At 34.7% G+C, this 27,641-nt stretch overlaps 1 protein-coding gene across 1 annotated transcript in view; it reads left to right on the top strand.

The window, feature by feature from the left end:
* ADGB (androglobin) overlaps positions 1 to 27,641 on the top strand; it is an 87,215-nt gene that overhangs the window by 18,623 nt on the left and 40,951 nt on the right. Inside the window, exons 9-18 of the mRNA XM_059843290.1 lie at positions 4,711 to 4,805; positions 7,137 to 7,311; positions 8,040 to 8,130; positions 10,753 to 10,897; positions 19,150 to 19,195; positions 20,755 to 20,920; positions 22,801 to 22,864; positions 24,483 to 24,585; positions 25,703 to 25,835; positions 27,289 to 27,403. Coding sequence (XP_059699273.1) covers positions 4,711 to 4,805; positions 7,137 to 7,311; positions 8,040 to 8,130; positions 10,753 to 10,897; positions 19,150 to 19,195; positions 20,755 to 20,920; positions 22,801 to 22,864; positions 24,483 to 24,585; positions 25,703 to 25,835; positions 27,289 to 27,403 — 1,133 coding nt within the window. The remainder of the gene's footprint in view (positions 1 to 4,710; positions 4,806 to 7,136; positions 7,312 to 8,039; positions 8,131 to 10,752; positions 10,898 to 19,149; positions 19,196 to 20,754; positions 20,921 to 22,800; positions 22,865 to 24,482; positions 24,586 to 25,702; positions 25,836 to 27,288; positions 27,404 to 27,641) is intronic.

Raw genomic sequence — 27,641 nt, 5'->3', positions numbered from 1 at the left:
TCTGTATTCATTGAATTTTATATTCATGACCTTTTTGTTCATGACACATTGAAGGACTGCTATTTACTTGGAGACTTCTCTTACAGGTTTTTGATTTTGTGTGGGCTATAATATTGCAGTGAATTGATGATGTCTGGCAGCTAAGCCACCACCCATTCACCAGGTCACTCCCCACAGTGGGATGGTGCAGAGAATGAGGACTGAACCCTTTGCCCACCCCCAGTGTTCTTGCTGGGGTGGTGGAGTGAGAAACAGAGGATTTATTGGTGTGTGAGCTCGGCTCAGCAGTCACTGACATTCTGGTGTGTTACCCCCAGTGTTTTGGTGATGGATCTAAAACAGCATCACAAGGGCTGCCCTGATGAAAGCTCAATCCCAGCCAGATCCAATACAAACATATGCAGTTCTGAACCACTTGCACAGTCAGACCAATGACTGTTGCACCCCGCACACACAGTATGAGTAGCAGGGTCATTGAAGCATTGAACTTGTTTCTCTATTCATCCAGTTGTGTGGATCCAGCTGAATAACAAGCCTTTGATATGGTCAGTCTGAACTCTTCCTGAAAGCAACCAACTTTGTCTTTGATAAAGGACTTATCTGAATGACTTTGATCTGACTTTATCTGTCAGCCAGTCTTCAGGAAGTTTTGGCAGACAACTCATGTGTTCCTACTGATCCATTTTAGTATACAAATCTTTACTTTTCCACTCAGCAGCTTTTTCTTCTGGTAACAAATCTTTCATACTTAGGGTATCTCCCTGTTTTATGAGCAGTTTTTACACCGAAATGATATGATATGATGTGATATAATATGAGATAAGGTACTGTGAGGTGAGGATCCCCAGGGAGGTGCAGAGGAGAGATGCTTTACTGTAAAAAACAGGCCTTTTTTATGCGGTCAGGCCTTTATCAGTTACATACTTTTAAATCATAACAAACATTATTCGACCAACCACCATACACCATGATGTGAACACATGATGGTGGCATACCTTGTTTTTCTGCCTCTAATTTAGCTGAGTCTCTTTCCTGTAGTCCTTTTCTGCTTAGCTGAAGTACCGGGCCTGAGCCATGATTTTACAAGGTCTTCCCTTTGTAAGATTTTACCTACATGCAACAAGATACTCAATCACCTTGTTCCTATAAAGAATCACCACCTTGCTTTTATTTAGGTTTCCAAACTACTGAGTTTCTTAATAATTCCTGAACTGCTGGAAAGGAAACGCTATTCCATTTGAAAGGTCTCTAGCTAGGAATTTGGGAGTTTGTTCTACAAATCAGCCATGTTTTTTGCTAATCTCATTGTGCCTTGATACAAATGCTGTAATTAAAGACAATATTTTCTATGTCACAGAAGTGCTGAGATTATTATTATTATACTTAGAAGTTTTTTAACTCAAGTAGATCTGTAATCATCAGAGTCAATGAGATAAATATCACATAACTGTAACATTCTTATTATTTTTCTTTTACATATTCAAGAGTTTTCATTTACAAGATGGACTGAAGCCTAATGTTTTGGTTTTCAAGTGCATATCATCATTCTATGATATTTATGTCAATTCTGAAGAACACACAGGTTATTCTTCTGAAAACTCAAAACTTCCAATACACAAAGCTAATCCAATATGCAAAGTTAACATCTGAGCTGAAGACCTGATGGTCAGGATATTAAAAGCCAACTGATGTGTCTTCATAGAATGGCTTGGGTTGGAAGCAACCTTTAAGATCCTCTAGTTTCAACCCTCTGCCATGGGCAGGGATACCTTCCACTAAGTCAGAGTTCTCACAGCTCCCCCATGAAACCTGGCCTGGAACACATCCAGGGATGGGGCATCCACAGTTTCTCTGAGCAACCTATTCTGGTGCTTCAACATCCTCACAGTAAAGAATTTTCTTTCTACATCTAAGCCTGCCCGCTTTCAGAGGGGTCAGTGAAAACAATTGCCCCTTGTTCTATCACTCCATGGCCTGAAGAATCTCTCTTCAGCTTTCTTGTAAGCTCCTCTTTAGATACTGGAAGGCTACTCTAAGATCTCCATGGAGCCTTCTCCAATCCAGGCTGAACAGTACAAACTTTTTCAGCCCTTCTTCATAGGAGAGATTCTCCAGCCCTCAGATCCAGACCCACCTTTGTGGTCTTCATCTGCCATCATTAGTGCTTGGAAAGTTATACTACACCATCTGCTCTTATTCGATAGATAAATATTTAAAAGAAACATTAAGAGTGAGAAAATTCTTTGCAAGTCATATATAAAACATATGATAAAAAAATTGTTAAGATCTATTAAAATCAACAATTTTAATTCCTGGCCTTTCTTTGGATTGGATATGTATTTTACATCAATCAATTAAAATCTTACTTTCCCTTCTCAAAGGGACTGAAGCATTTTTTTGGGTTGTTTAGTACTCATTCTCTGTAAGCAAATTTGCAAAGCTGCAAGTGCAAAACATAAGTAGCTATATGGATTCAGAATTTTTTAACAAAGCACTGCAAAATTCCTATATCTACACTGATGGATAGAAATAATAGGCTTTGATGAATCTGTTTTATCGTACTGTGTATTATAACATTTTTCATCTAATAATGCAATTTTACCAAGGCTATCAGTTTTAACTAGTTTCCCCAAATGCGAATCCACACTAACCATCATTACACTTGGTGCCAAATAATTTGCATACATCGTCCTCATTTTTTCTACAGTGAAAAAAAGATCAAATAATATGTAATTTTTAAAGCTATTGACATAATGTGCTAGTATTGTAATAGTGCCTGTTAAATCATTTGCATGCTCTAATAATTTGTTCATGGCTCTTTATTGTCTGCCCTGCAGACATTTTATTTCATAACCCATCTGGACTAAATATGACAGTTTACATTCCACCTGGTATTTGATTAAATAATTTCAGAAATAGTTCTCACATGCAATGAAATTGGTATGCCTTGTGGCACATACTGTTCTGTAAATGTGCAGGACATCGTAGCTAATATTACTGTGTTTGTAACAGATCAGATATATTGGTAAGGACTGAGATTAATGTTAATTATAGCCTTGCTTTTGAATAAGTCGAAACCCACAACTAACACAAGAGCTGTGATTAACATGGGAATCACAAGCATGCAGTGAGAAAAACTAAGAATCCATTGGAAAGTAACTCTTACTTGCCTTTAGGTTATATTTAATTGGATAATTGAATTCCTGGAAGAATATTTAAGATGCAAAGATATTATACTTTGAGAATAAAATGTTGCATATCCTCTAAATAAATAGATTTTAGGTCTGATAAGTCATATTTTCCAGACATTTGCCTATTTATATGCAAATAGCTTTGTTTTATTTAATTTCACAGAAAATACCTATTCTTAGTACAACTTCCAGTTGAATATTTATTAAACATAGGAAGCAATTATCTTGTATTTGAGGTTAAGCTGAAGGGAACAATGACAGATACAGATAATTTTACTGGAGTGTTAGATGGGGATAGAATCAGAGAGTCATTTAGGTTTGAAAAGAACTCTAAGTTCACTGAATCCAGCTGTTAACCTGTACTGCAAGCCCACCACTAAACCATGTTCCTCAGTGCCACATCTACATAGTGTTTAAATACCTCCTGGAATGATGGCTCAACCACTTCCTTGGACAGCCTGTTCCAATGATTAACAACTCTTTCTGTGAAGAAATTTTTTCCTAAAAATCATTCTGCTGAGAAACAGATGTCACAACCTGTGTACTGAAATCTTGTCTCCAAGTTTTCTGAGACTAAGGAAAAGTAGAGAGAAATAGAGAGAATAAATACCTTTCTTTTTGAGATGTCTTTTTGTTAAAGCCAGAGATGTATATTTCAAGTATTATGTTTTAGACTTTTAATTCCCCTTCAGCATGAATGAAGTGACTATCAGACATCTTTGTCTTGTCTTCGTGATTCAGGAGTTAGCAGTGGCTTCTTTCACAGATAAGAGTAGGAGATGATCTTATGGTTCCTAGTGCAAGAGATTTCTAGGGTTAACAAAGTGAATGTGCCCCTGTTTCTATTCCTTGCCTATAGCAGAATTACAGGCAAACAGTTCTATAAGGTATGTGGGATAAGAGCCTCATACTTTCTGAGGCAGCCATCGTTACCTCCATTTTTTCATCTGCTTGACAGAAGTGAGTGCAGCTACCCCGGTAAACAGGCACTATGTTTTTCAAATTACTTATCTCTATCTCCATATCCCTTGGCAGCAGTGGCCAGAGCTCTGGCTTTGGATCCATTTGTTGGCAAGATCAAATTTTGCTTTCAGTGGTGAGAAGCATTTAACTAGTACTGACCAATCAGAATGTTTTTACTTCATCTACACAGATTACATGTATTGTATTCTTTATGCTAGTATCTACCATTTTTAAAATTTGAAATAAAACAAAAAAAAAAGTTTAAAGCTACCTCTGACCTGTCATATTTTTAAATTATATTTTATGTTACCAATTTATGAAAAATAAGTAAAATATCCAAATGCTGTTGACAATTTAAATGAGGTATTTTTTTTCTGTCCATGGCTTCTATTCAAAGTGCATTACAATGAGCTCTTCTTTTGAATAAAATAACAGTGAGAGACACAGAAAATAGTAATAAAAATAAGGCAGAGAAAGCACAATAATTTAGTGTGAGCCACAGGTACATTTTTTACTGTTTGCCTTGTTCTAAAGCATGTTGATGTTTTCTGCGTAGAATCGCCCACCCCACCCGAGCCAGAAATGGTGGCGTACGCTGGCTGCATACCACTGCATCTGTTAGAACAGGACATTTTTTTATTAACACGAATGGTAAGAGTCTGTGCTCTCAGGACAAGAAAGCATTACTTAATTTGTTTTCAGAGTGTTTCATTTTGTTGCAACAATGTTGTAAAAAAAAATGCAATTAAGCTCAGTGAAACAGTCGCTAGATGATGACTGTCAGTTAAATTTGTGTTTTGGTACTTCTGTGTTCTGAACATGCATTTTCCTTCCAAAGCCTGCTGATTTTACTTAGTTTTCCTCCACTTTCCTCAGTGTCCCAGAAGCTGAACTTTCATGGGAGAGACTAGATGTTGACTAGAAAATGTATCATGATGAGATTCTTCCAAATGGAAAGTCTAATTATTTTAAGGACTATTTGAAAAACATGAATTTTAATTTTTTGAAGACTACAGTTAAGATTCCCTGATATACATTTTCCAGCATGTTGCTTGTTATGTAAGATATATCATATCACTTTCTGTCATTAGTGTTGTAACTGGTAAAAGCAGCTGGAAAAACTGTAGCCCTTAATGCAGCTGGGGTAAAAACAACACTTAAATTTCCACTTCGTCACTCACAGTCTTCAGAAGGCATTTTATAATGCCAGAGCTTTCTTGAGTTGATTATTAATTAGGTTTCCTCTTTTTTTGTACATTTAAATCATACCTATCATAATTAGATCATTACATTTTAAGCTGCTTTCTCAGGAAACTGGTAAGCTTCATAAAGTAAAGAAATTTCCAGAAATGTTTTGTAGGTGTTATGCTTTAGTGCACTTAATTCTTGCATTATTTTATTTTTTAAAATTGTGCTGTGTATTTTAGGCAATTTTGAAGATTAGCTTGTTATCTGTGATATTGTTTTAATTTATTTTAATCTAAGGTTTCAGTCTGTATTGTCTCTTTGCTAATAATAAGTAATGCTAGTCATCAAAAAGTGAAGTGGAAGCGGGGACATGGGCTTGTATCTTTCCTACCACCTAACACCCTGAGTCTCAAACTTGACTACAGTCTGTTGGGATAGAAAGATTACTGAAAAAGAGGTATGGTGGACCAAATAGGATGAGACAGATGAATCTATATGTCTAAACTAGTAAAGACTTGATAGAAAAATGGAAGTTGATAGAAGTTAAATATAGAAGTGTAGAAGATTTCTTATGGATAAAACCCCCACTATATTCAAGGGCTGAGAAAAACTACACTGATTGAAATAAAAGTCTAGAAAATTAATTCACTGGGATAAGAATTGTTCCCTAAACTTGCAGAAAATTTTGTCATTGACAGCCGTTGTTCTAGAATTTCCCTCATGAATTTTTGCAGTATCCCTTTTAGCTTTACTTTCTAGTATGGATTCCCTTGGATTGTTGTGGTTTGTATTTGTCTTAGTTTGCTCAAATAAAATGAATTTACTCATCAGTAATTGAGTCATACAAGTGTATAGAGCACTCAACAGCTAAATTCTCCTTTATGACACCTAACTGTTCATCTTCAAAATTCTTTTCAATTTTGGATGTTTTAATTGACTTTTTTAATTTAAATTGTTCCTCACTCTTCAACTAAATGACAACCACAACATTGTTCTCTACAGAGTTCATAAATACAGAACCAATGGAACATTTTAAAATTAGTAGAAACAATCAGAGACTTGCTGATGAGTATGCTAAAGAAATAAGTTATTGGTAATTTATTTAGCATGTAAAAGAAAGTGTGCTTTTAAAATTAAAAGGATGTACAAATCTTGTAACAGAACTTCCAGTTGTGATGTTAAGTACTAGACCATTATTATTTTAGTGGGAAGAGCACCACTCGATGTCCACATCTAAAATTGCTCTTAAGTCTGTTCCTAAGGTCTCTGGTATACAGGTCAACTGAAGTGTCTTTAATGTGTTTTATAAATGACCCATCAAATAAAAAGCCTAGCTTTAATGATGTGTTGGTTCAAAACAATACACTACAGAGTTTTTACAAGTTATCTAAAATAACAATTGATTTTAGAATTCTTCCACTTTATAAACTCAGCATGGAGTAAGGACATTTTCTCCCAGAAAGTGTTTTTAAGGATTATTATTTAAAATAAAATATTGTGCCTGTTGCTTTCTTGCATATTCATTCTCTTCACTTGTATGTTATGGTTATATAAATAAGTTTAAGAAGTGATGAATCTATTATAAAAATAAAATACATGTAAACACTTCTAAGTATAGTTTTTATTCTGAATATCAAATTCTAATCAGCATGTTTTTGGATAGGCGTACTATATTAATTTTATTTTTTATACAAGCTGTTAGATTCCTTTGTGTGCATACTGTTCCTGTTTGTTAGACAGATATAAGGAGAAAGAAGATCTGACCCAGTCAGGTTATCCTTCCATGTTTTGTAGGCTGATTCTTCAGAGAAGATGAGGCAATATGGGCTTTCCCATATACACAGCCATCCTGTCCTGATTACTAGAACTAGGTCCTGTCCTCTGGTAGCACCTCCAGAACCACTACCACCTCCTCCTTGGAAGCTTTTCCGTCTGAAAAAGCAAGTTGTTGTGACATCTGAACCCCAAGGTTTGTCTACTAAAACCTCCAAAATAAATTTGTAATTACATTTTAATTATTTCAGGACCATGCTTATCATCTGTTAGCTTAATTTCAATTGAACTCAATTTTATATTACTTCCTCTTAGCCATATTTCCTACATGCTTTGAGAAGTGTCCTAATTTATGTTGAAAAAAGCACTCTAGTGGAGCAAATGAAGAGGGGATATTATCAAAATAACACAGAAGATCTCTGATGCAGAGCCATGAAAGCTTGTGAACACCTTTAAAAATTTAAAGTGTGTGACTAGTCCTGCTGCATCAACTCATGGTTTTAGAGTAATTTTTTTCTAGGGTTGTCTGTACTGCATAATGGAGGTAGATGCATGAAATGAGATATCTTGAGCATGAAAGTGTTGCAGGGAGGCTAGCAAAGTATACTGGGTTAAGAAATAGAAGAAATTAGCAAAGGCAAAAAGTGCTGCCATAGTTGTTTTGAGCTACCCTGGACAACCTTGCATAAAAGTTAGGCGTAATTTAATACTTCACAGGCTGAGGAACAGAGTGTAATGCATGTATTTTTTCATTATGTGTCACCTAGAACCACCCCTGTATTTTCTGTTCCATTCAAATGCATGGGATGATACTTGGGAAATTATTTAGGGGTGCTGAGTCCCCACTGCAAATTATTTCTCAACATTAATAATATTAAATACTTTTATGAATGTAAATATTTAACAACTTGCTTTTTTTCCCAGAGCCTGTGGTAGAGAAACCTGAAAAATATGTTGAGATAGCTAGCCTATTCTTTAAATACAAATTGGATATTATCAAAATACCAACAGACATGTAAGTATATAATATAGTTTCAGCATTAGCATTGTGAAAGTGCAGTGTGAAAGTGCAATGGCTTATCTTTACTTGTGTCTCAGGGAAAAACTGCTCAGATCATGTCTAAAGCACATCAGGACAAAGAACTCTGTTAATGTTTTGGTGTCACGTAATTAAGGAGCTATCAGTGAACTGTACATTTAGGATCAATATTGGCAATACAACAGCTAGGTTTGTATACTAGCTTACAAAATGCAAATAAAACACATAAAAACTTCTGAACACCTTCCTGTAGCTAATCCCAAGAGGTTCTAATCAGGCACACAGTTATGTTCACCCTCCAGTCTTTGTGGATTAAAAACATCTCCTGTTTTGGGAGTGCAGCACAACCTCCTGTTGGAGATGCGAATCTCCGAGCTTAGCTCTTCTCCCTCCAATCTGCTCATATCTGCACTGCAGAGAAAGTTTCCCAGGGAGTGGACATGCACACAAGGGTCCCCACTTGTCACACCCAGGACAGACAGTCCCCCAGGCAGATGTACACTTTTCAGGGCCTCTGACATTGGAGGACAGGGAGTGCTGCCAGGTAAAGACACGTTGCCAGATTCTCAACCCAGTGGGCCCAAAGATGTAAAATTTTTGCTAGATTACTTCTGCCAGAAATAAGAATATTCTTTGAAGTATTTCAAAATTTTCCTCAAACTACTGGTCTTTTTTAATTCTAACATACAACAAGGAAATAATTGACTAGTCAGTCAATATTTTCATGGGCACCACAAGTTTGATATGGAACACTTACTGATTATGAATAAAAGAGGCTTTTCTCTGTTCATGATTGTTACAACAGGACTGAGAGTGCAGTGAAGAAGCTCATGGTCAAAACACGGCTTTGTATAAATGCCTTGTGTTAAAGACTGTTTGAAGTCCTATAAACCTGTGAAAACCAAAGTCTTTATATAGGGTGTCTTAGAGAACTTTCAGAAATTATTGTATACATGACTTCTAGTCAATATTCCATGCTCAGCATAATACTTGCTCCCTGACAAGGAAAGAAAGATTACCATGAAATGTATCAGAGCTGTGTTTTTTCCCTAGGACACATCACATAATGCAGTTCTGTCAGGCTTCAGCTTATGATGTAAACATTCATCAACAGAATTATTAATCCTGTCTCTTTTATTCTGATTGAGCTTCTGTCACGAAAAATTGAATGTATTTTGGTGTACCCAGTGTACACTGAAAGGTTTATGTCATTTTAGAAAATATGTCTTTTCTTGAGACTTGAGTTCAACAATGGGTTGCAAATTGTTGGAGATCTGTGTATTTTCCTAGGGTGTGTACACCTTTTGTTGAGTACATCTCTAAATAAACTGACTAATTTACATATGTGGCAGGTTCTACATTTTGATCATCATGATTGGATGGACTGATAATTAACCAGTTAGGTTTTTGTCTTTATTCTGAACAGCAGCATTTGTCCATGGATAACATGACCCCTTGGAGTATTCTGGAAATGTAATTGTTTTGCTGATACAGCTGCATTTTGTTAGTTAAAAGTACTTAAATTACTATTTTTTTTCAAACAGTAGGAGTAGAAATATAATGCTCTAAGCAATTAACAGGCTATCAAAGTAATGAGAGATTTGATAATGAAGATGTTGAAGTATTGCACTTTAACAGATTTTATATTTTTTTCATATTTGATAGATTGCTTCATGGTCAACTTACCCCATTTGGGGAATGATAGTTTATTTCATATGCTAAGTTTCCATGATAATTTGCTACTTTAATCTTTGTGATTTAATTTACAGGTAGCAGCCAAAAATATATAGCAGGTATTAACATTGCATTCAAATAATATAGCTGCGTAAATAAGATAAGGGACTTAGATACACGATTGGGATTGAAAGTTTTTAATATCTTCCTTTTCGACTAATAAATTATTTTGAAACACTAAAAGGCAAGATAATTTGACTGTTGCTGCAAAAGACCTTGATTTTTCATTATCTCAGTCCTTAGAAAGGGAGCTAGATGCTTGGATTTTAATTTGTTCTTTATTGCTGTAATAGCAGAATTACACACTTAAGTCTAATTAGCATGTATGCAAAATTATTTTGGTCTTGTTCTTCACTTACGAGCAAAGAGTTACTTCTATTTCCTTCAGTTTTTACTCCTGCCTCCAGTGAAGTCAGCAACAGAGCTTTCTTTTGCTAGTACCAGAATAGGTCTGCACAGGTTTCCTTGGTTATCCTGTGTTTTAGGGGTCTGGTAGCTATGGAGACCCATTTTGAGGGAAAAAACACAAAACATTTTAATTTTTTGCCTTTCCTCCATTAAAGTAGTATTTTTTTCTTGTCTAGGGGCCATAGTAATTTATTCACTTCTGGCATTATCATCTAGTTTTCAGCTGGTTTTTTTGAGGGTTAGTTAAGAGGTCTTTCTGTCATAGGTTTGTGTTAGTGCCAAGCCAGTAATGACAAAAAATATATGAAGATATGGATTCTGTGCTGCCCTAGGAATCTTTCAAAATAAAGGAGACACAAAGTATTTTGACAAAATTCTGTTAAGAATAGTTATGAAGACTGTCATTTGAAAGAAAATGTATCAATTAAAGTGTTTGCATTCTCTTTTATTATTTAGCCACTTTCCACAGTCTACCCTCAAAAAAGGATTTCATTCTATATCCCATCTCGCTTCTGTTACTGAAACTGATGAAAATGAAAGTGACAGTAATGGGGATATGAATCAAAATGGGAGACACTCAAATGCAGAAGATTACTCTCAGGTAATAGTATTTCTATTTTTTAAACTTGACCTAGTTTTATATTACAAAGGAGAGGGAAATAAAACATAAGAACTATTTAATACTGAAATATATGTTTTCAAAGGCATTTCAGAAAGCTTTTTCCTTTCCTATTTAACTAACTTCCCTACCCTTTCCACTTCTTAGTTATAAAGATGTGTATTGGGTGGGAAATCTTTCTTAGTACCTTTTCTTCAACTTTATTTTTTATGATTTTCCCTCACATTATAAAAGTTCTATTGCTAACACTGTCTTGATTTTGCTCTTTAAAATCCTTTTGATGGGAATATCTTAAAAAGATAGTCTGCAGTATTTTAAATAAATATTACTTATATTATGAATAGTTTATTTTGACTGCAGAGCAAGATGTACCTAGGCATGTGACTAGAAAAATGTAAACTTTATTAACACATGCCTTTAAATGGCATCCTCATTTAGGACTGAATGGAAGGAGTTCTGGGTAGATCTGGAAAAAGAGGTAAGGCTTCACTGCTCCGTTGGCCTGCTCTTAGATTTCAGAAGTTCTGCATTCTAAAGGAATCCTCAGCTATGATTTGGACCCTCAGGCTTCCTATGCAACTCTGTGAGGGAATGACATTCCTCTAAACAGGTTCCCTGGATGCAGCACTGACTACAAGTTGGCTCAAACCACCCAAGTCAATGCTAGTTACTAGGTAGAAGTCTCCACTGTAATTTTCCAAGATAGATAAGATTAGTCTTACCTAAGTTTAATGAAAGATTACCAGGATGACTTTGGAAAGTTGTAATTACTGATTTTTGTAATACTTTTTTTGTTGTTGTTGTTTCTGTTTTTAAATGGAATGTGTATATGCTACCATAGTCTGCTTTTAGATAAATCTTTAACTAAATGTTCCTTCTAATATTTAAATCTTGCATGCTTAACATAGAAAAAATGATACTTTCAAAGACTTTCTGAGCAATATATTTCATGAAAAAATGTTTCATATAGGGAAATAGTTGGCAACATAGAGAAATAAATACTTAAATACTCACTTAAAAAGGAACAAGCAGAGCTCCACTGAAGTTATTTCATTTGCTCAATACGTACAAAGAAACTCAATGTGGCGGTGCCAGCATCTCTTCAATTTCATGCTGACTGCAGCAAACACTACTCAGAAGACCATTTGATAGCATTTCTCTTTTGGCTTTAAATTTTTTAATTAATGGGAGGTAATTTTCTATGTAATTTTTGGAGTGTCTATTTATATTTCCTTTGCACTTATACCATTTTTATATTTCAGATCTATATGTATACTGTGTGTTTAGATAATGTACATGTGTGGTTGGCATTAGTGGATTTAATGATTTTAAAATAAGGCAATTCTGCAGTGAAGAAGAATGCTTTACAATAGAATATATCTATGACCTGTGATTCTGTGATATATTTAGCTCTCCAGTATTTTGTGTGCATTTTATAAATAATAGCCTAATTAGTACTTCAGTAGTACTTTACCTTTAAAAGTATTTTCAATAATGGCATTGTATAAAAATCATTACAAAAAGCAGCAGGGGAAAAAGGAGCTGTAAGTATGTTTTGGTTTGGGACAAGTTTGGAAGAAAACTTCTGAAATGAGGTACCTCTAGAAAACAAATTCAAGCGGCCCATCCTCCCCACCGGTTTGGGAAAGATTTCCTTGGAGAGAAGTGAAAATACCTGTTTATTTAACAAACAAAGTATTCAAAAATATGAAAAAAATGAGTAATATTGAACAATGGAATCTCTTGCTGTTCTGAAGAGATGGCAATTTCAGAAAGTCCTTTTTGTTGGCTGTAGCTCAGCTTGCTCAGTCTCTTATCAGTCTCTCCTGCTCTGGAACTTGCTGCGTCCCCGGCCTCAGTGGGACACAGTGTGAGCTTCCAAAATTTTTTCTAAATTTTCAGTCCAAAACAAGTTTGAAGAGTTCCAAAAAACCCAACAACCTACAGTCCAAAATCCGTCTCTGCTTCAGCTAGCAAAAAAACCTAAAAGCAAAATAAAGTTCTTTCTCACTGTCTGTGATGCAAACACACGCCAAAAGAAAGAATGCAAACCAACAAGTGCAATTTCTACAAACTACATGCTTCTTCTTCCCCCCCCTTCACTCTGTGAACCAATCTTAAAAGTGCAAAACTTTATATCCGACATAAACAAAACAGACAATTAGAAATACAAGCTTCATAAAATCACCCTAAACCAAAGTAGCATCTTATAGCATATAATAATTATTGTTTTCATTACTTCAGTCTCTAGGTGTACAAATGTAGATTTGGCTAGTTGCAAATTAAAAGAGGTTTATGTGCTGGAAGCATCAAAGGAGTGTGAAACATCCCTTAGTTTTTTTCCACTAGTCCAAGAGTGTCTTAGAAGGCTGATCTATCGCAGTAGGACATGCAGTCAAGGAGAAACAAGGGCGAGTATGAAAATATGTGAGAGTCACTGATAAAACTGAAATGGTTGGAAGAAGACATGAATGTGATGTAGGCAGAGGGAAATCTGATTCAGACATGAAATGTAAGAAGTTATGAACAGCTAATTGACTTGTACATGAACTTTACTTTCGCCTCAATTTAAACCTCAGTTGAAAAATGCTATGCCTATTAATAGCTAAAGTATGCAAGGAGAACTTCATTTTTACAGATTAGAAAAGAAAATGTTTTTTGACCAAAGGAGGATTAGGGGTAGGGTTAGGGAGGACAATCTTCTTTTTTACGCATATTAAATCTTTTCATAACAAAATTATGTGGATACCTGTGGCAAATTCATAAAGGAAGAGTTTGCTTTCTGTAGTTTTTAAACTTGATATAATAATATATACGTTTTAAAAACAAGTCAATTAGTGATTAAGAAAGCAAGCACTGTAAGAGAAACTTTGATATCCCAAATTCACTTTATTATTGCTAATTTTTAGAACTTTGTATTGCAATATACTGAATGGGAATAACTTTTTCTCCATTTTAAACTGTGTGATTACTAGTCAGGAGACATCTGCTTTAAAACCTTTGATACAGATTTGGTAAATCTTTGGGATACAGCAGTTCTATGCTTTAAGCTGATTGAAATTCAGTCAGCTGCTATTCCAGATGCTCGACAAGTTTAAATTGGCATATTTCAATTTGCTCTAATGTAAACTGCACGAAGTAACACTACTGAATATCTGATTCACTGTTCCTAAGGTCTGTTGTCACAGAAACAGAGACGAGTGATACATGAAAGATAAAATTCTAGGAGCTGGATATACCTTCTTTGAAAAATATGAAGTTGAAAGACATGCCATTATCCCTCATGTACTCAAAGTATTCATGATAAAAATAGAAATGCTTCATTACTGAATTTTTCAAAGTTGCTTTTTTTTATGCTCTGACTTTCCCATTCACTGATTTTACAGTCCTGGAAGCATTTGGATTTGCATTAGGGAAAAATATTTTACAATATCTAATTTTGGAAGTTGAATTGATCTTGAATCACTGTTCTTAAGAAAATGCATTTTGTTAATTTTTTGTTAAAAAACTCCATAACGTAGAGCCAAATTCTTATATGGAGAGGCTCTCTTTTATTCTTGTTCAATAGGAAGTTAAGTGATTTATAAGCGTAGCATGCTTTGAAATACATGTGAAAGTATTTTGTGGCCAGGAAAAAACCAAAACAGTCATCATATATAAATTGCACAGTCTTGCAGATTTCTGCAACAGTAATTTTGTCAAACACTTCTAAGAAAAAGATTATCCTGGAGCAGATAGATGTCTCCTTGTAGATCTGCCATTCAGAAGCCTACTTGAATATTTTTCATCTGGATGAATTTTTTAATAGAAGTTATCTCCAATTCCATTGAGAATAAAGCTCTCTGTGTTCTTTTTGAAGAAATGCAAGGCAAGAAAATCAGAATTTGTCTACCATCAGTATGTGCAATGGCTACTAGATATTTTAATAGACTGACCTGATTGCTATGTTCATACATCTTAGGCAGAACACTCAGATTTCTCTTTGTGGCTTCTTCAGTGTCAAGCTCTCTGGCAATGCTAATTTCTAGCACAAAAGTGTTAGAGTCTCCACTCTCGCCCGGTGACACAATACAAAAAACTTGTCCTTTAATGTTCATGTTTCCTTCATGTTTTTTAATTCAGTCAGTCCATTATCTTCTTGTGTGCAACTGATACCATTTCATTTAATTTGCATGCTCTGTTGTGTGCTCTTTTCATGTTCCCCATAAATGTTACTGACTGTTGTGTCATAACAAACTTTTTCTTCTTTTCTCTCCAATCCTTCTTGTGTTGTATTTCATAAGTGCTATGAATTGGTATTGAGTCACTAGGAGAGCTAGGTAGGAAATAAAACAAATCTATTTTCCTTACAAATTTTATCATTTTGAAAATTACTTCACCCTGCATAAAATGGAAATTCCATGTTTATTTTTTTCAGGGAAAAATTACACGTGGCATATGAGGCACATGAATTAGAAGAGGGATTTGAGAAGAGGAATTTAGACATTTGTAGTATAGAGACACTTTGATGGGCCCAGTTATCTACTTGCACATACATATTGGGCAGCTTCAACATTAGAGACTGAATAAAAGAGGTGCCACATTGGTAATCCAGTATTTTTAAACTATTTCTATATCTCAGTTTGTGCACAGCTTTGCAGGTATTTGTTCTTTTGCAACATTTCCTTTTTTCAAAACCCACCTCTGTTACCTATTCTCACATCACAGCTAAAATGAGAACTGATATTCCATTTAGTGAACACAGTGACTGAGGAACAAACAAAGACTGTCCATACGACTGCAGAAGCCAAACTCTTTGATGATATAACTCTCAGGTCAGCATCGAACCTCGAAATTAAATACAGGTTTAGATCTTAGGAAATATTTTGGTCATCTTTGTTATTTTGAAGGAATTGAAATGGATTTTTTATCTTAAAAATAGAGTACCTGAAACTTTACTCCTTCATCCACAGTTTTATTCAGAGAGCTTATTTTTTTAAGAAGACTTCTGTTTTTCACAGAAAAACTGGTGTGCTAAGTTTTGCCATACATCATTTGTGTAATAGAAAAGGCTACTGTTTTTATAAAAATATAAGATAAATTTTAAAACCTATAATTTGGCAGATTTGAATAAAATTAAAATATAATTAATTTAGGAAGTTGAAAAATATGAAGGAATTCTTGACTGTAACAAGATATCTATAAATTTATGAACTACCATTTTTACAATTATGCATTAATGATTATGAAACATAAGAGATGATAAATTAAATTTTTAAGTTATCTATGGAATTTTCATTCAGATTTGCCATTCACTGAAGGAAGTACTTCTCCCAGAATCTAACTGTGCATCATTCATTCCATGTTCATAGCTGGATCTAAGTCTTTTCTAATTTATTTCCTTATAAGATACTGTGGCAGCAGAGCTGACTTTTCAGGCAATGAGTGTTCATTAAGGAGGAAAAAGGCCTTTATTTTCTATTTCTGTGCCAATATCTTAGGCACTGTACATGAGGCAAGAATATAAAAGAATGAGAACTTTCTTGACACTCCAGTTGTCTCCAAGTCAGTGAAGATTAGGTAGATGAACACATCCTGTACCATTGAAAAAGCAGACAGCTTTGACTGTGTTATGTTTGTGCTCCAAAAGCTGAGTAAATGAGCCTATGGGAGTCTCTACACAGCTGTGGCTGTTAGACTGGCTTCACAGCTCAGACTGCATGAAGTTACTAAGCATCCAGATTTTCCAGGGCACATTCTCCTTCTTTACTGGAAATTCTGTTGATGCCATTTTTGAGGATTTTCTGTATCTTCCCAGGCTTTCCTGCTGCCAACTGTTAGTACTGACAAAGTAGCTCTATATTAAGCTACCTCATGTCCATACTAGAAGCGTGGATCATGTGTACTGTCTATGAGCAGTATATTGGTCAGAAAGTGCTAGACTTGTTGTACAGATGTTGCAGTCTCCAAGGCTTACACAGTAGATCTCATACTTTTTATACTTTGCAAATGCCCAGGATTTCTGAGAAGAAACTTGATAAATTGTACAACTGACATGTATCTGTTTGGTAAGTCCTGTTACTCCCACAAGAAATTTGGCAACATCGGAATATTAAAAGTTGTAGGCTCACATGGAGAAATATGACAACTCTGTGCATGAGTACTTCTGAAGTCACAGTTTAAAGGGAGGAGATAGTCCATGTGATTTTTCAGACTCATATGCTGAGACATGACTGTCAATCGGACATCATAAGTGATCACTTGTTCTGAACAGTTGTGTGTACAGAATTCTGCAAACAGGAGCCGAAGTACATGGATATTTGCAAGATGTGTCCTTTTCAGCTCATAGAAAAACAATAAATTAATCTTAAAAATAACTGTAAAACGCAATATATTTCCATTACTAAAACCTTACCCAAGTTAAAAATTTCAGCAGTGTCTTAATTTTTCTCTTAATTGCTCTTAATTTTAGATCTGTCCCCAGCTTTGACTCATTAACCTTAAAAAAAAAAAACAAACAAAAGCCCATAACAGACTTGGAATGGAATTTCAGGTTTGGGCTGTGCAAAAATGGGACTTCCAAATTTCCATAATAAACAATATTACAGTTAAATTATGTGTATTAAATTATTTGCCACTTCCAGCTTTGGGATAGAGACTCTTAAATCTGTGTTTATTTGCTCAGCTCTTTCCTTTGTTAATTCAGAGAATATCAAACACCTAAAATTTTGCCAGAGGTGAGATTCCTGAGCCTGTTCCCATGTCCTGGGCCCATAGCGATTCTTTAAAATGCTGCCGGAAGACTTATACTGGAGCTAGAAATTAAAGTAGGAAGCCCTAAGGTTTTCCTCTAAGGAAGCATGTGCAGGTCCCTTCATATAGTGTATGCAGGGTAGTCTGTAATAGGAGGGTTGAGGCAGACCTGGATTTCCAGCACAATCACCTTGTGCAAGATTGAGGTACTGTTGTGAACTGCCATCCAGTCTAACTCAGACAGTCTGAATTATGTCTGTTTGCCCCTCAAAATATATTTCTTGATTGTACTGAAGAAGTATAAAAGCTCTAACTCAGCACAGCTCCCACAGCTCTTCTTTGAAATGCAGAACAGAAAATTACTATGTATGTCCAGCTGCTGGCCAGGTCAGTGCTACCAGCTTCAGCATCAGCACCTTTAACACGTGTGAAGATATATGAGGGCATAAATGAGGAGTTTGGGTGAGGAGAAGAGTGACAAATCTAGGTAAAGGGAGACCTGGGATGAAAGAAAGCTTGCAAGTTTGTTTGTAATAGCTTTTTTAGGCTTTAATATTTGTCTTTTCAGAGGCAAAGCTAGTCCAACTAAGCCATCATGTTGTCTTACACCATCAATAGTATCACGTTGAAATAGGAAGTAAACTGGAAACTGTGCAATCTCTTTCTCCTGCCCAACCTCACAAAAGAAAAGAAGAAAAAGTGGTGGAAGTAACTCTCTCAGTGTATGTTATATTGCAGACAAGAGGGCAATCTGAAAGAAGGATGACTAGGCACACATTTTTAAATCAAAGATTTTAATCTCTCAAAGACTAGGACCAGTATTTGTAAATTTAATGACTGAACTTTCTGAAAGGCTGGCTAACTTCATTTGAACTTCAAGTGTCATCAGCTATATTGCATTCATGTTAGTTCAGCAATTCTAGCTAGGAGCTAGCATTGACCAGGATAAAGTTGCTTGCCAAAAGCATTAAAACAAGAGGCTACTTTTTATTTATACAGTGATAGAAAACAAAAGATGCTATTGTAATCAAGGATGCTAGTTGTATACTGTTACTGACACAGCAAGAAATTCTTGTTGGAAAAGGAGTCCTCTATATATTTTTCAAGAATGGAAACAGAAAAATTGGAATTGGTTGTAGAATATGAATATTATTTCTTAGAATAAAACTTACTTTATTGTCAAAAACCAGTAATATCAAAGAACATTGTTTTAATAGTGAAGTGGTATATGAAACACCTTTTATCTCACATTGCAGATGACATGTACTTCTCTAGAAAAACATCAATCTGTATGTTGCTGATATGTATGTAGGTATTATGATGAAATATGCTACTTTTATTTTTCAGTTAAAAACACAGCCCAAACCCATGATGATAACTTGCCAGCTTGTTTCTCTGTTTCTGGAAGGACTGCCCCAAAATCAGGTATTTTCTCTGACAAAATAATGCAAGATTATAATCACCAACATTACTTTTCCCTGTTTTGTTTTTTCACTGTATAGGAAACCAGTCCCTTGTTGCAGCAAAATGCAGAGGTACTCAGTAAAGGTAAGTGTGTATTAAGTTTATAGTCAGAGTTTTACCATTCCTATGTTGTTTGCTGTCGGTGGTAATCCTCATGTACATATATCAGCAGTCTTACTAATTTATGGGTGTTGGTTTTACAGGAAAATATTTCAAAGAACTGGTAATAGTATATATTATTATGTAAAATCTTTAGTTTTCTTGTTCAAAAACATTCAAACACTTCTCATAAGTTACTCTTCAGAAAAATATGGTGGATTTTGTACAGAGAGCTCTTTTTTAAGAACTGTGAATTTTAGTATTTTCTTTCTTTTTCTTGAAAAATGGCAAAAAAGAACAAAAAATCAGCTTTCATTTTAATGTGTGTTCCTTTGAAATGTGTTTTACATCACTGTGTGAAGAGTATTCAAATTTTTTTCAAAATGAGTACCGCATTCTTTAAATTACTTTGAATGTTTGAAGGATTTGGTCAGAAAAATAAGAGGCTCTTAAAAATAAGAGCACTGTCGTTGTTTTACTAGAATCCTAACACCCATGCTAACTTAAATTGAAGAGAAAGTCTAGATTTTTCAACTTTCAGGTAGTTTTTCTATAGTTGAAGGAAAGGAAAAAGGCCTTTGGTGCCTTTCCTTATATTGCATTTCTTTCAGTTCTTGAAAAATAGGTGCAAACTAATTTAGAGCCACAAATTAGTTCTGTGTGTATTGGTGATAATGAAATATTACAAAGCACATTTAAATATAAATTATGCATGTTTCTAATAGCTTTCTCATTTGTTATACCTTATGTTTGAATATTACCTCATCTTTTTTCCTTAGCAAGCATTCTAAATTAATAGCTGTTCAGTTCTTCTATTCTCACCTGCTGAGCTATCTCAAAACTTCTTTTTGGGCTAGGTCAAACATTTTCAGTTACTACTTATATGAATCTCAGAGAATAAATGTAGAGAAACTTACATTACAACACAAAAAGTTATTGAGTGATTGCAAAACCTGGCTACATGTTTATATTTTGGTCTGATTCTGACCTTAATTCTGATTTTCTGATGTGATTTAGTTCAAATCTGTTTATGTTTAGAAGTAGTTAGACTGATTTGTGTGAAGAGCATCATAGGGGTACTAAGTACCAGAAGCAAGGCTAAGCCTTTGTGTCCTCCAAATTTCTCTGGATTTTTTTCTGTGGGTTGTAAAATACTGCCTCATTAGCCTTTTACTGAATAGACGCTTTAGGCAAGGGGATGTATTTTTCTTTATGGTGATGAATTTAGGTTTGCAGAAATCATATGTATGTATACCTAACAAGTTGTTATTGAAGATTGCAGGGCATAGTTCAATATGTGGCAGTTTATTGAGGCAGGCTACTTAAGCAGTTGCAGATTCAAACCCTACATTTCTGTATAGAGTTGCTTCAGTCACCATTTGAGTTCTTTAGGTTAGTGGGATAGCTTTAAGTTTTCAACTGTATGCATAAAAACTGATGTATGGATAATTTTCTTGTAATTTTAGGATAATTTTTAAGAATGATACTACTTTAAATTGCATATTGTCACTGTATTGGCTCTGTGTATCTTTTTATCTTTGCAGAAGAACATGACAATATCAGTTTAGATACAAAACAAACGTCAGAAAGAGCTGATACGGATATGAAGAGCCAGACAGGCACTAAATCAAAGGATGAAACAGCATCAGAAAAGATTTCAGTTTCCAAGGAAACCTGGATTACCTTTGAAGATTTCTGTGTTTGTTTCCAGTAAGGAATAGAGGGTTTGGGTTTTATTCCATACAATATACTGTATAACAGTGGTAAAATTCAAAACATGGCTGTATAAAAATTGCATCTTCATAACAGGTCTTCTTTGTATAGCTATCCTGCCTTTCAGGGTGGCTTCAAGGCTGCTCTTCCGACCAGACATACCGTCCCTGTTGACAGTGAGTTTGTGGCTGCAGCCCTGCTCTGTGCCTTGGGGGTGTGCTCCAGAATACAGTGAAGGACACAACCACCAGCTCTATAAAGCAGCTGTCAGAGTGCAGCGGGGGTGGAAGATTGTAGGTCATGGAGTGTTGTGGCCATTGGGTGCTTTTACCACCCATGAGGTACTGGGCAGGCACAATCTGTATCAAGACAACACAATTCTAAGGGAAAAAAAAAGTTGCTGAAATCTGTTGCCATCAGCATAACTTTGCTTGATCAACTAGATGTTTTGTATCACTCCCTTTTCACTATAATTCCAAGGCATTTATGCCTCTGAAAACATAAAAAAGCTAGCGTACTTGTAGCATCATATCTTCAGCTTCTCTCTTTCAGGTTTAAGGAGCCTGGCACAAAACATATCCTTTAGAGAATATAAGACTGCTGAGGGAAATAATTTTATCAGAGAAAATTCACCCAGCTATTTTCTTGTTTGAATGTGTGACTGAGATTTCTTTATGGAGCTTCTATTTTCATAAATAAGTGTTTAAACTCTATTCACTCTCTGAAGGAGAATGTATAAGTTTTATACCAGCCAGCAGTACAGGAACTTTAGGAATAAAAAGTCATAGATCACCTTAGGCCTTGTTAAGATTTCTGTGCTACTTTTAGGTAGTCCTAGGTCCAGGAAGATAGGGCATTCAGAAAAAAAACAAAAAGCATCACAAGCAATTTAATTTCCTTTAAAAGTCTTGGTCACATACAGAGAATATGAAATATGAACTTTCTACCTTATTAACTAAATGCTAAAGTACTGTTGACCTTTTGTAGACCAATATTAATATTAATTAAGGCAAAAAGCATTTGTCAGTTTCTTATCTCTAAATGAATGAGAGTTTATTTTCACAGTCAACTGATAAAGTAGCTGTTAACAGAGCATCTTCATTGACCTTTGAAGAATTTATCCCTCAGAAGAAATAAGGCATCTAAGATTTTGATTTTATGTCTGTTCAGTTGAAAACTTTTCCTTCTCTGTCATGCCTACCTCTCAGATAAACTGAAAATAAGAATATTCCTAGTCCGTATCAACTTTGAGAAGTGAGGAAAATTTTAGTCATTGTAAGAATTGGTATGCAGCAGTAGATCAGGATTCCGGTGAAGTTTCTGAGTGACCACAGCATTGATTCAGATCTGATTCCATCCTCTGTTAAAGCTGAAGCCATTTATGTCTCCCTTGGTGAAATCAAAATTTAAAAAAAAATGTAGTCAGGAACTATATAGCTTTCTGAAGGTCTGCAAACAGCACAGGGTTAAAAATACCACTAATGAAATAGATAAAAAATCAATCTTTCAGTTATACTTTGTATAAAACTTCATTACAGTAATTTTTATGTGGGTATGGAAGTTTTAGAGTAATATTAGCATGTTACCATGTACAGGTTGAAAATAAACAAATTAGTGGGCTGACCTCCAATGGAAAAGTGTAGAAATGCAGCAAATATATGAATTAATTTCTGCTGCTTTCTCTGGAGATTAATTTTATTCACCTTAATTATAACCAAAAATGTTGAACCATTTTTGAGAAATAGCTGTGAGTCTGACTTGTGAAAGTAAAATTAATGTTTTGTGCTATGAAATAGGCATTTACCTAAATTATGTAATTTCTGCTGATTTTCTTACAGTCAAATATATCTTATATTTCAATTTTATATTGTTCTTAGGAGGCTGTATGTTTTCCACAAGCCAAATACATATGCTTATAATTATCAGAAGACATGTTTTAAGGTAAATGACTGTATTGTGCTTTTTTTTTTTCAAATTCTTACATAATTAGATAATACATATAATCCTAAAGGATATTGGAAGAGAATATAGAACTGCTATTACTGAAAAATAATAATGCATTAAGATTACTGTATTCAATACAAATGTATGTTTGCAAGCAAATATGTAGCATTATATATAAGTGTTCAAGAAAAGGAAAATTGCTGTGGAATGCTACTGCACAATAACAAAAAATGGCTTATGTAAAGAAAAATTATAGTGAAGCAGATCTCCAACCACTCTTTATTTTGATCTAAAACTACCTTTTAACAATTTGGTGTCTAAATTGTTATTAGTGATGATCCAGCTACAGAATCTGCTCTTCAATTCTCCTTCATCTTCCCCTGTTACCTAAAACCCAAACTGTGAGTCTGTTTAGCATAACACTCCATTTTCTCTGTAAATGCTAAGTCCTTTTGCTATTTACAGCATCCTGCTGCGGGGATTTAGAAATACTCTCTAGTTACATTCGAATAATGGAATTTCTCTAAACCTGCCATTAGTTCATATTATCAGAAGGTTATTCAACATGCTTGAATATCCTGTCCCAGCTCCTATTTTATAGTGTATGAAGTGTAATTGTAGACTACAGAAATGTAAACTCCAGGCGTGAGGTTCATGTAATATCCTGTACTGAGAAGGTTAACTACATGGATTAATGCTCCATAATTGCAGTACACCTGCAATTTCCCACCTCTCTGTAATCACATCACAAGAAATTTTCCTAATGACTGCACGATATACTTTTGTAAGCCATAATCAGCATTAAGACTTGTAAGCCTGTGTGCACTTGTGCCAAAAAAAAACCCCTAACCCTTTGCTGTAAAACCATTTTAATTTCTAACATCGAAAGAGATGATATGTTTACAGTATTAGGTAAATTCTGTATCGTGCTTACAAAAGAATATTTTAATATTACAATAGAAAGATAAATATTCAAAAAATATGGATTTATATAACTCTGGAATATCCAGGAAGAGCTGTTCTGTAATAGTTCTGAAGAAAGAAGCTCATTCACCATTAGATTTTGAAGAATTACTAGGAACAATATAACCATTCTATAGTTTCTAACATTGGCATAGGAATAATGTATTAAAGTTAAGAGAGAAAGATGTTGTCCTCATAGAGATTTGTTGGAGAAACACCCCTTTGTAAGGGAGGATCACTCCTATCTACAAATTCAAAGAGTAATTATTTCTTTTAAGCTTTCTGTAATTAATTAGAATCAGAAAGTTGCAGCAAAACCCAAAATTTTTGATCTTCTGTTAAATATTGTTTGGCAAGTAAAAGTACTGCATTTAGGTACATATGACAGTATAATATAAAAGTAGATATATTTTCATGCAAAAAAAAGTTCTGTTTTGTTTTATCTCTTAACTGAACACTATTTTACATGCAGCATGAGGCTCTGGGCTTAAATGACATGTCTGAAATTTGGAGGAAGTAATGACAATTAATCACTTACTTCCCATACCATACCTAAAGTCACCATATCCAAAATCTTAGTCCTACTTTGTATAAGGCCAGGTGGACAGCATTCAGTGCAAGTGAATGAACAAATGTCCATTTTTCTATACAGTCTTCTGATGAGGAAGTCTTCTATTATTTACTTGTGGACAGTCTGATGCCCATTGAAATCCTGGTTAGCTTTTCTGCATTAGTACACTGGTATGTTACTGAAGGTAAGGCCAACACACAGAAGTACATGTCCGTGTTGTGTTTTCCCATTCTTGAATGTGTTTGTGCTGTTGTGTTTGTCTGTTGTTTACTTGGGCACAGTTTGAGAGTTTAGCAATAGTTTGAAATAGTCAAATTGGTTTTAAGGAATGCACTAATATTCAAGCAATGCTTCATCATTATTTCATTGATGATAAGCATTTTCATGAAAGAATCTCTCCCTTTTCTGTTTATTATGATTTGCTGGAAGCTTTTTATCTGTATATTTCTAGAATGGATTTCCTTGTGTTTCTTGTGGTTTTTTTTCTACAAATTCCGTTCTTGCAAGCTTCTTTATGCCTTAGTTGATCATAATGCAGCAAAAACAGCAATATAACAAAAGTAATTTTCTGAAATTATTTTTAAGCTGGTACACAATAAGCTCTCAAGCACTTTTAAGTTGGCTTTTTCAAAACCCAACAACTTGAATGATTTAAATAATAATTCCTTGTATTTCATTAAAAACATAGAATGGAATTCAGGAGAGTGATGGCATTTTATGGTAGTTGGCTTAGGTTGATCAGATATTTAAACACTTGACATGGATGTAATTTAATGCATCTAGAGTGGAGTAGAGAGAACTAAAAGAATGCTTAAAAAAACCAAACTGACCATTCTGTTAAAATAATTAAACTGTAATTTATAAATGTTAATAAATATATATTTTTAATTGCTATTTTCTTAATTTTCATGTGGGCAAAAAGGATTTGTTTGGATTTTTACAGCAGCCTTAAGTGACTTGGAATATGTCTGATGTGATACCCTAAGTTTTTAATAAATACCTATTTTATTTCTTTAACACCATCTAGCCTTTGTTCTACGTAACCTCTCAAGGCATCAGATGTAAACATCTTAGTAACACATTTTATGACCATTCTTTTCTAGCAAATTGTACAAATAAGCCATGCTTTGTAGCACCAATGCGTTTTAAGTGGCTGGGTTTTTTCTGTGTTAGCAAAACCTAAATGAGTATTTTAATGATTGTGAAGTAGCTACAGATTCTGCATAGGTATGTCTGAATGTTATTCAGCCTCCCCATATTATGGGGATTGTGTTTTGTTTTGTTTTGTTGTCTTAACCTAGGTACTGAACAAGAATGTTCAACAGGTGTGCTGAGGGTTGAATATTTCTCTTGGAAATCAGTGGCTCCTGGAGAACTTGTCTTAAAGATGCATACATCTGCAACCAAAGCTACTGTGGTAAATCTTCCTGTTGGGTATGTATGAGGCTTCATTTCTGTCCTGACTCTTTGGTTAAGGCTTGAAACGATTGTTTACACAGTAACCCAGTAAGAGTTTATTTCCTAAAATGTAAGTTTTGAGAGTATCAGACTGGTTTCTAGCTAGGATTTGGTAGGACTGCCAAATTACTGTGAATTTACCAACACTTTATAACAATTCTGAGTTCTTTACTCTTACTTAGGACCATTTAACAAGAAAAATCACACTGACTTGCTAAAAAATATATTTAAATTCCTACAAATTCCTATTTAAAAGTGTTTCTAACTAGAATGATTTGAAATGTTCCCTGGAGTAGCAAGAAAAATGTAAGAATTAGCATTCTTAGTGGAACTGTAAAAGCATGATGCTACCATAGGAGGTTTCAATGCTTTTCTTGAAAAAGAAACATAATAGGAGAACTTATTCATGAAGTCTTGCATATCTCACTTCCCATTCACATCTTGCTTAATATGAGTTTTTCTGTTTGCATGTAACTCTAAATATTCAGTGTGGGGCGTTGGCTGATTGTTTAAATAAAGAAATAGATAAAAAGCAAAAGCCCTTGATTTGTTATTTTCTGAAAACCCTTCCAGGGAAACCAGGAAAATGACATCTTCATGTCTTGTTATGGGCATAATGTTCCTGCCTAACTAACTGAGGTCTTCTACTTTCCCAATAAGAGAAAATCATCAGTTAAAATTCAAAGAGATGAAACAAAATGTATTTCCAAAAATTAAGTAAGATGTCAAATAAATAGGCATAGAAAGAAAATACCACAATTCTAGCATACTGAAATTAAATCAAAGATCTTTAATAGTGCTCTTTATTTGTTTTGATTCAGACTAAAACTGGAATAGTTATTATTATGTATATAGACTACATTCACATCTAGTTCTAGATTCATATGTATTTTCTCAGTGTAGTTTCTAAAAGCTGTATCTCTCTGTACTGCAAGGGGGCCAAAGATATGTATCTTTTTGCACCTGTAAATTTCAAAGCTAACAGATACCATCAGCTCAAATTTATAAGCTTCCCACCTTTGATTCTCTTTACTCCAGTCTGAGACAAGAGTCAGATTTAATTTACAAAAGGTTTGGGAGACAAATGGGCTTATTGACCAATTCTTTATTTCATTCTAAAAGAGAAGTCACTTGGTAAGCATGGAAGGCATCCTCTTCCCACTGTCTGTTAGTGGCTAAAGAGCCCTTAAATTTCAGTCAAAAGAAGATGTAATAAAAACTACCAGTGTGTCTGGGGGGCATGAACTCTCCTTTCTTACTCTCACTGCTGAATCTCTGGTTAACACGTTGAAGCTGTGGCCTGGATAAGCTTCTTCACCTAAATACAGTTCTGACAATGATATTACCAAATGCATGAAAGGAAAAGCTTAAGAATTGTTGCAATTAAAAAAAAAAAAGTTGTTTGTTTGGGTTTTTTTCTTGATTTTAGGCGACACATCCTGCTCTTCACGGTAAGATGTCCCTTAGGGCACCACATTCAGCTGTGTACCATGGTGCCATGTGTCTTTGGAGAAGAGGAGGCTGTGATACCAGCTCTTCAGAAGGTGTGCATAATGGCTAATCAAACATTGTGATAACAGTTTTTCTGACTGCTAATTAAAGTGAAGTAGTATTGGATTTCCATTTAGAGTTATTATATTCAATGGCATAGTATTAATTTTAATATGAAATTGGTAAAGGCGTAAAAGATATGTGTTTTACAGCACAACAGGTACTGGATGCCTAGTGCATGCAAAAATTATCTTATATAAATATGTAAGTTAAAATTGGGTAGTGTTGTGG

This window comes from Haemorhous mexicanus, chromosome 3 (assembly GCF_027477595.1).
Source record: "Haemorhous mexicanus isolate bHaeMex1 chromosome 3, bHaeMex1.pri, whole genome shotgun sequence".
NCBI lineage: Eukaryota > Metazoa > Chordata > Aves > Passeriformes > Fringillidae > Haemorhous > Haemorhous mexicanus.
Note: the sequence above shows the minus strand (reverse complement) of the source record. Positions and strands in the feature narration are given on the sequence as shown.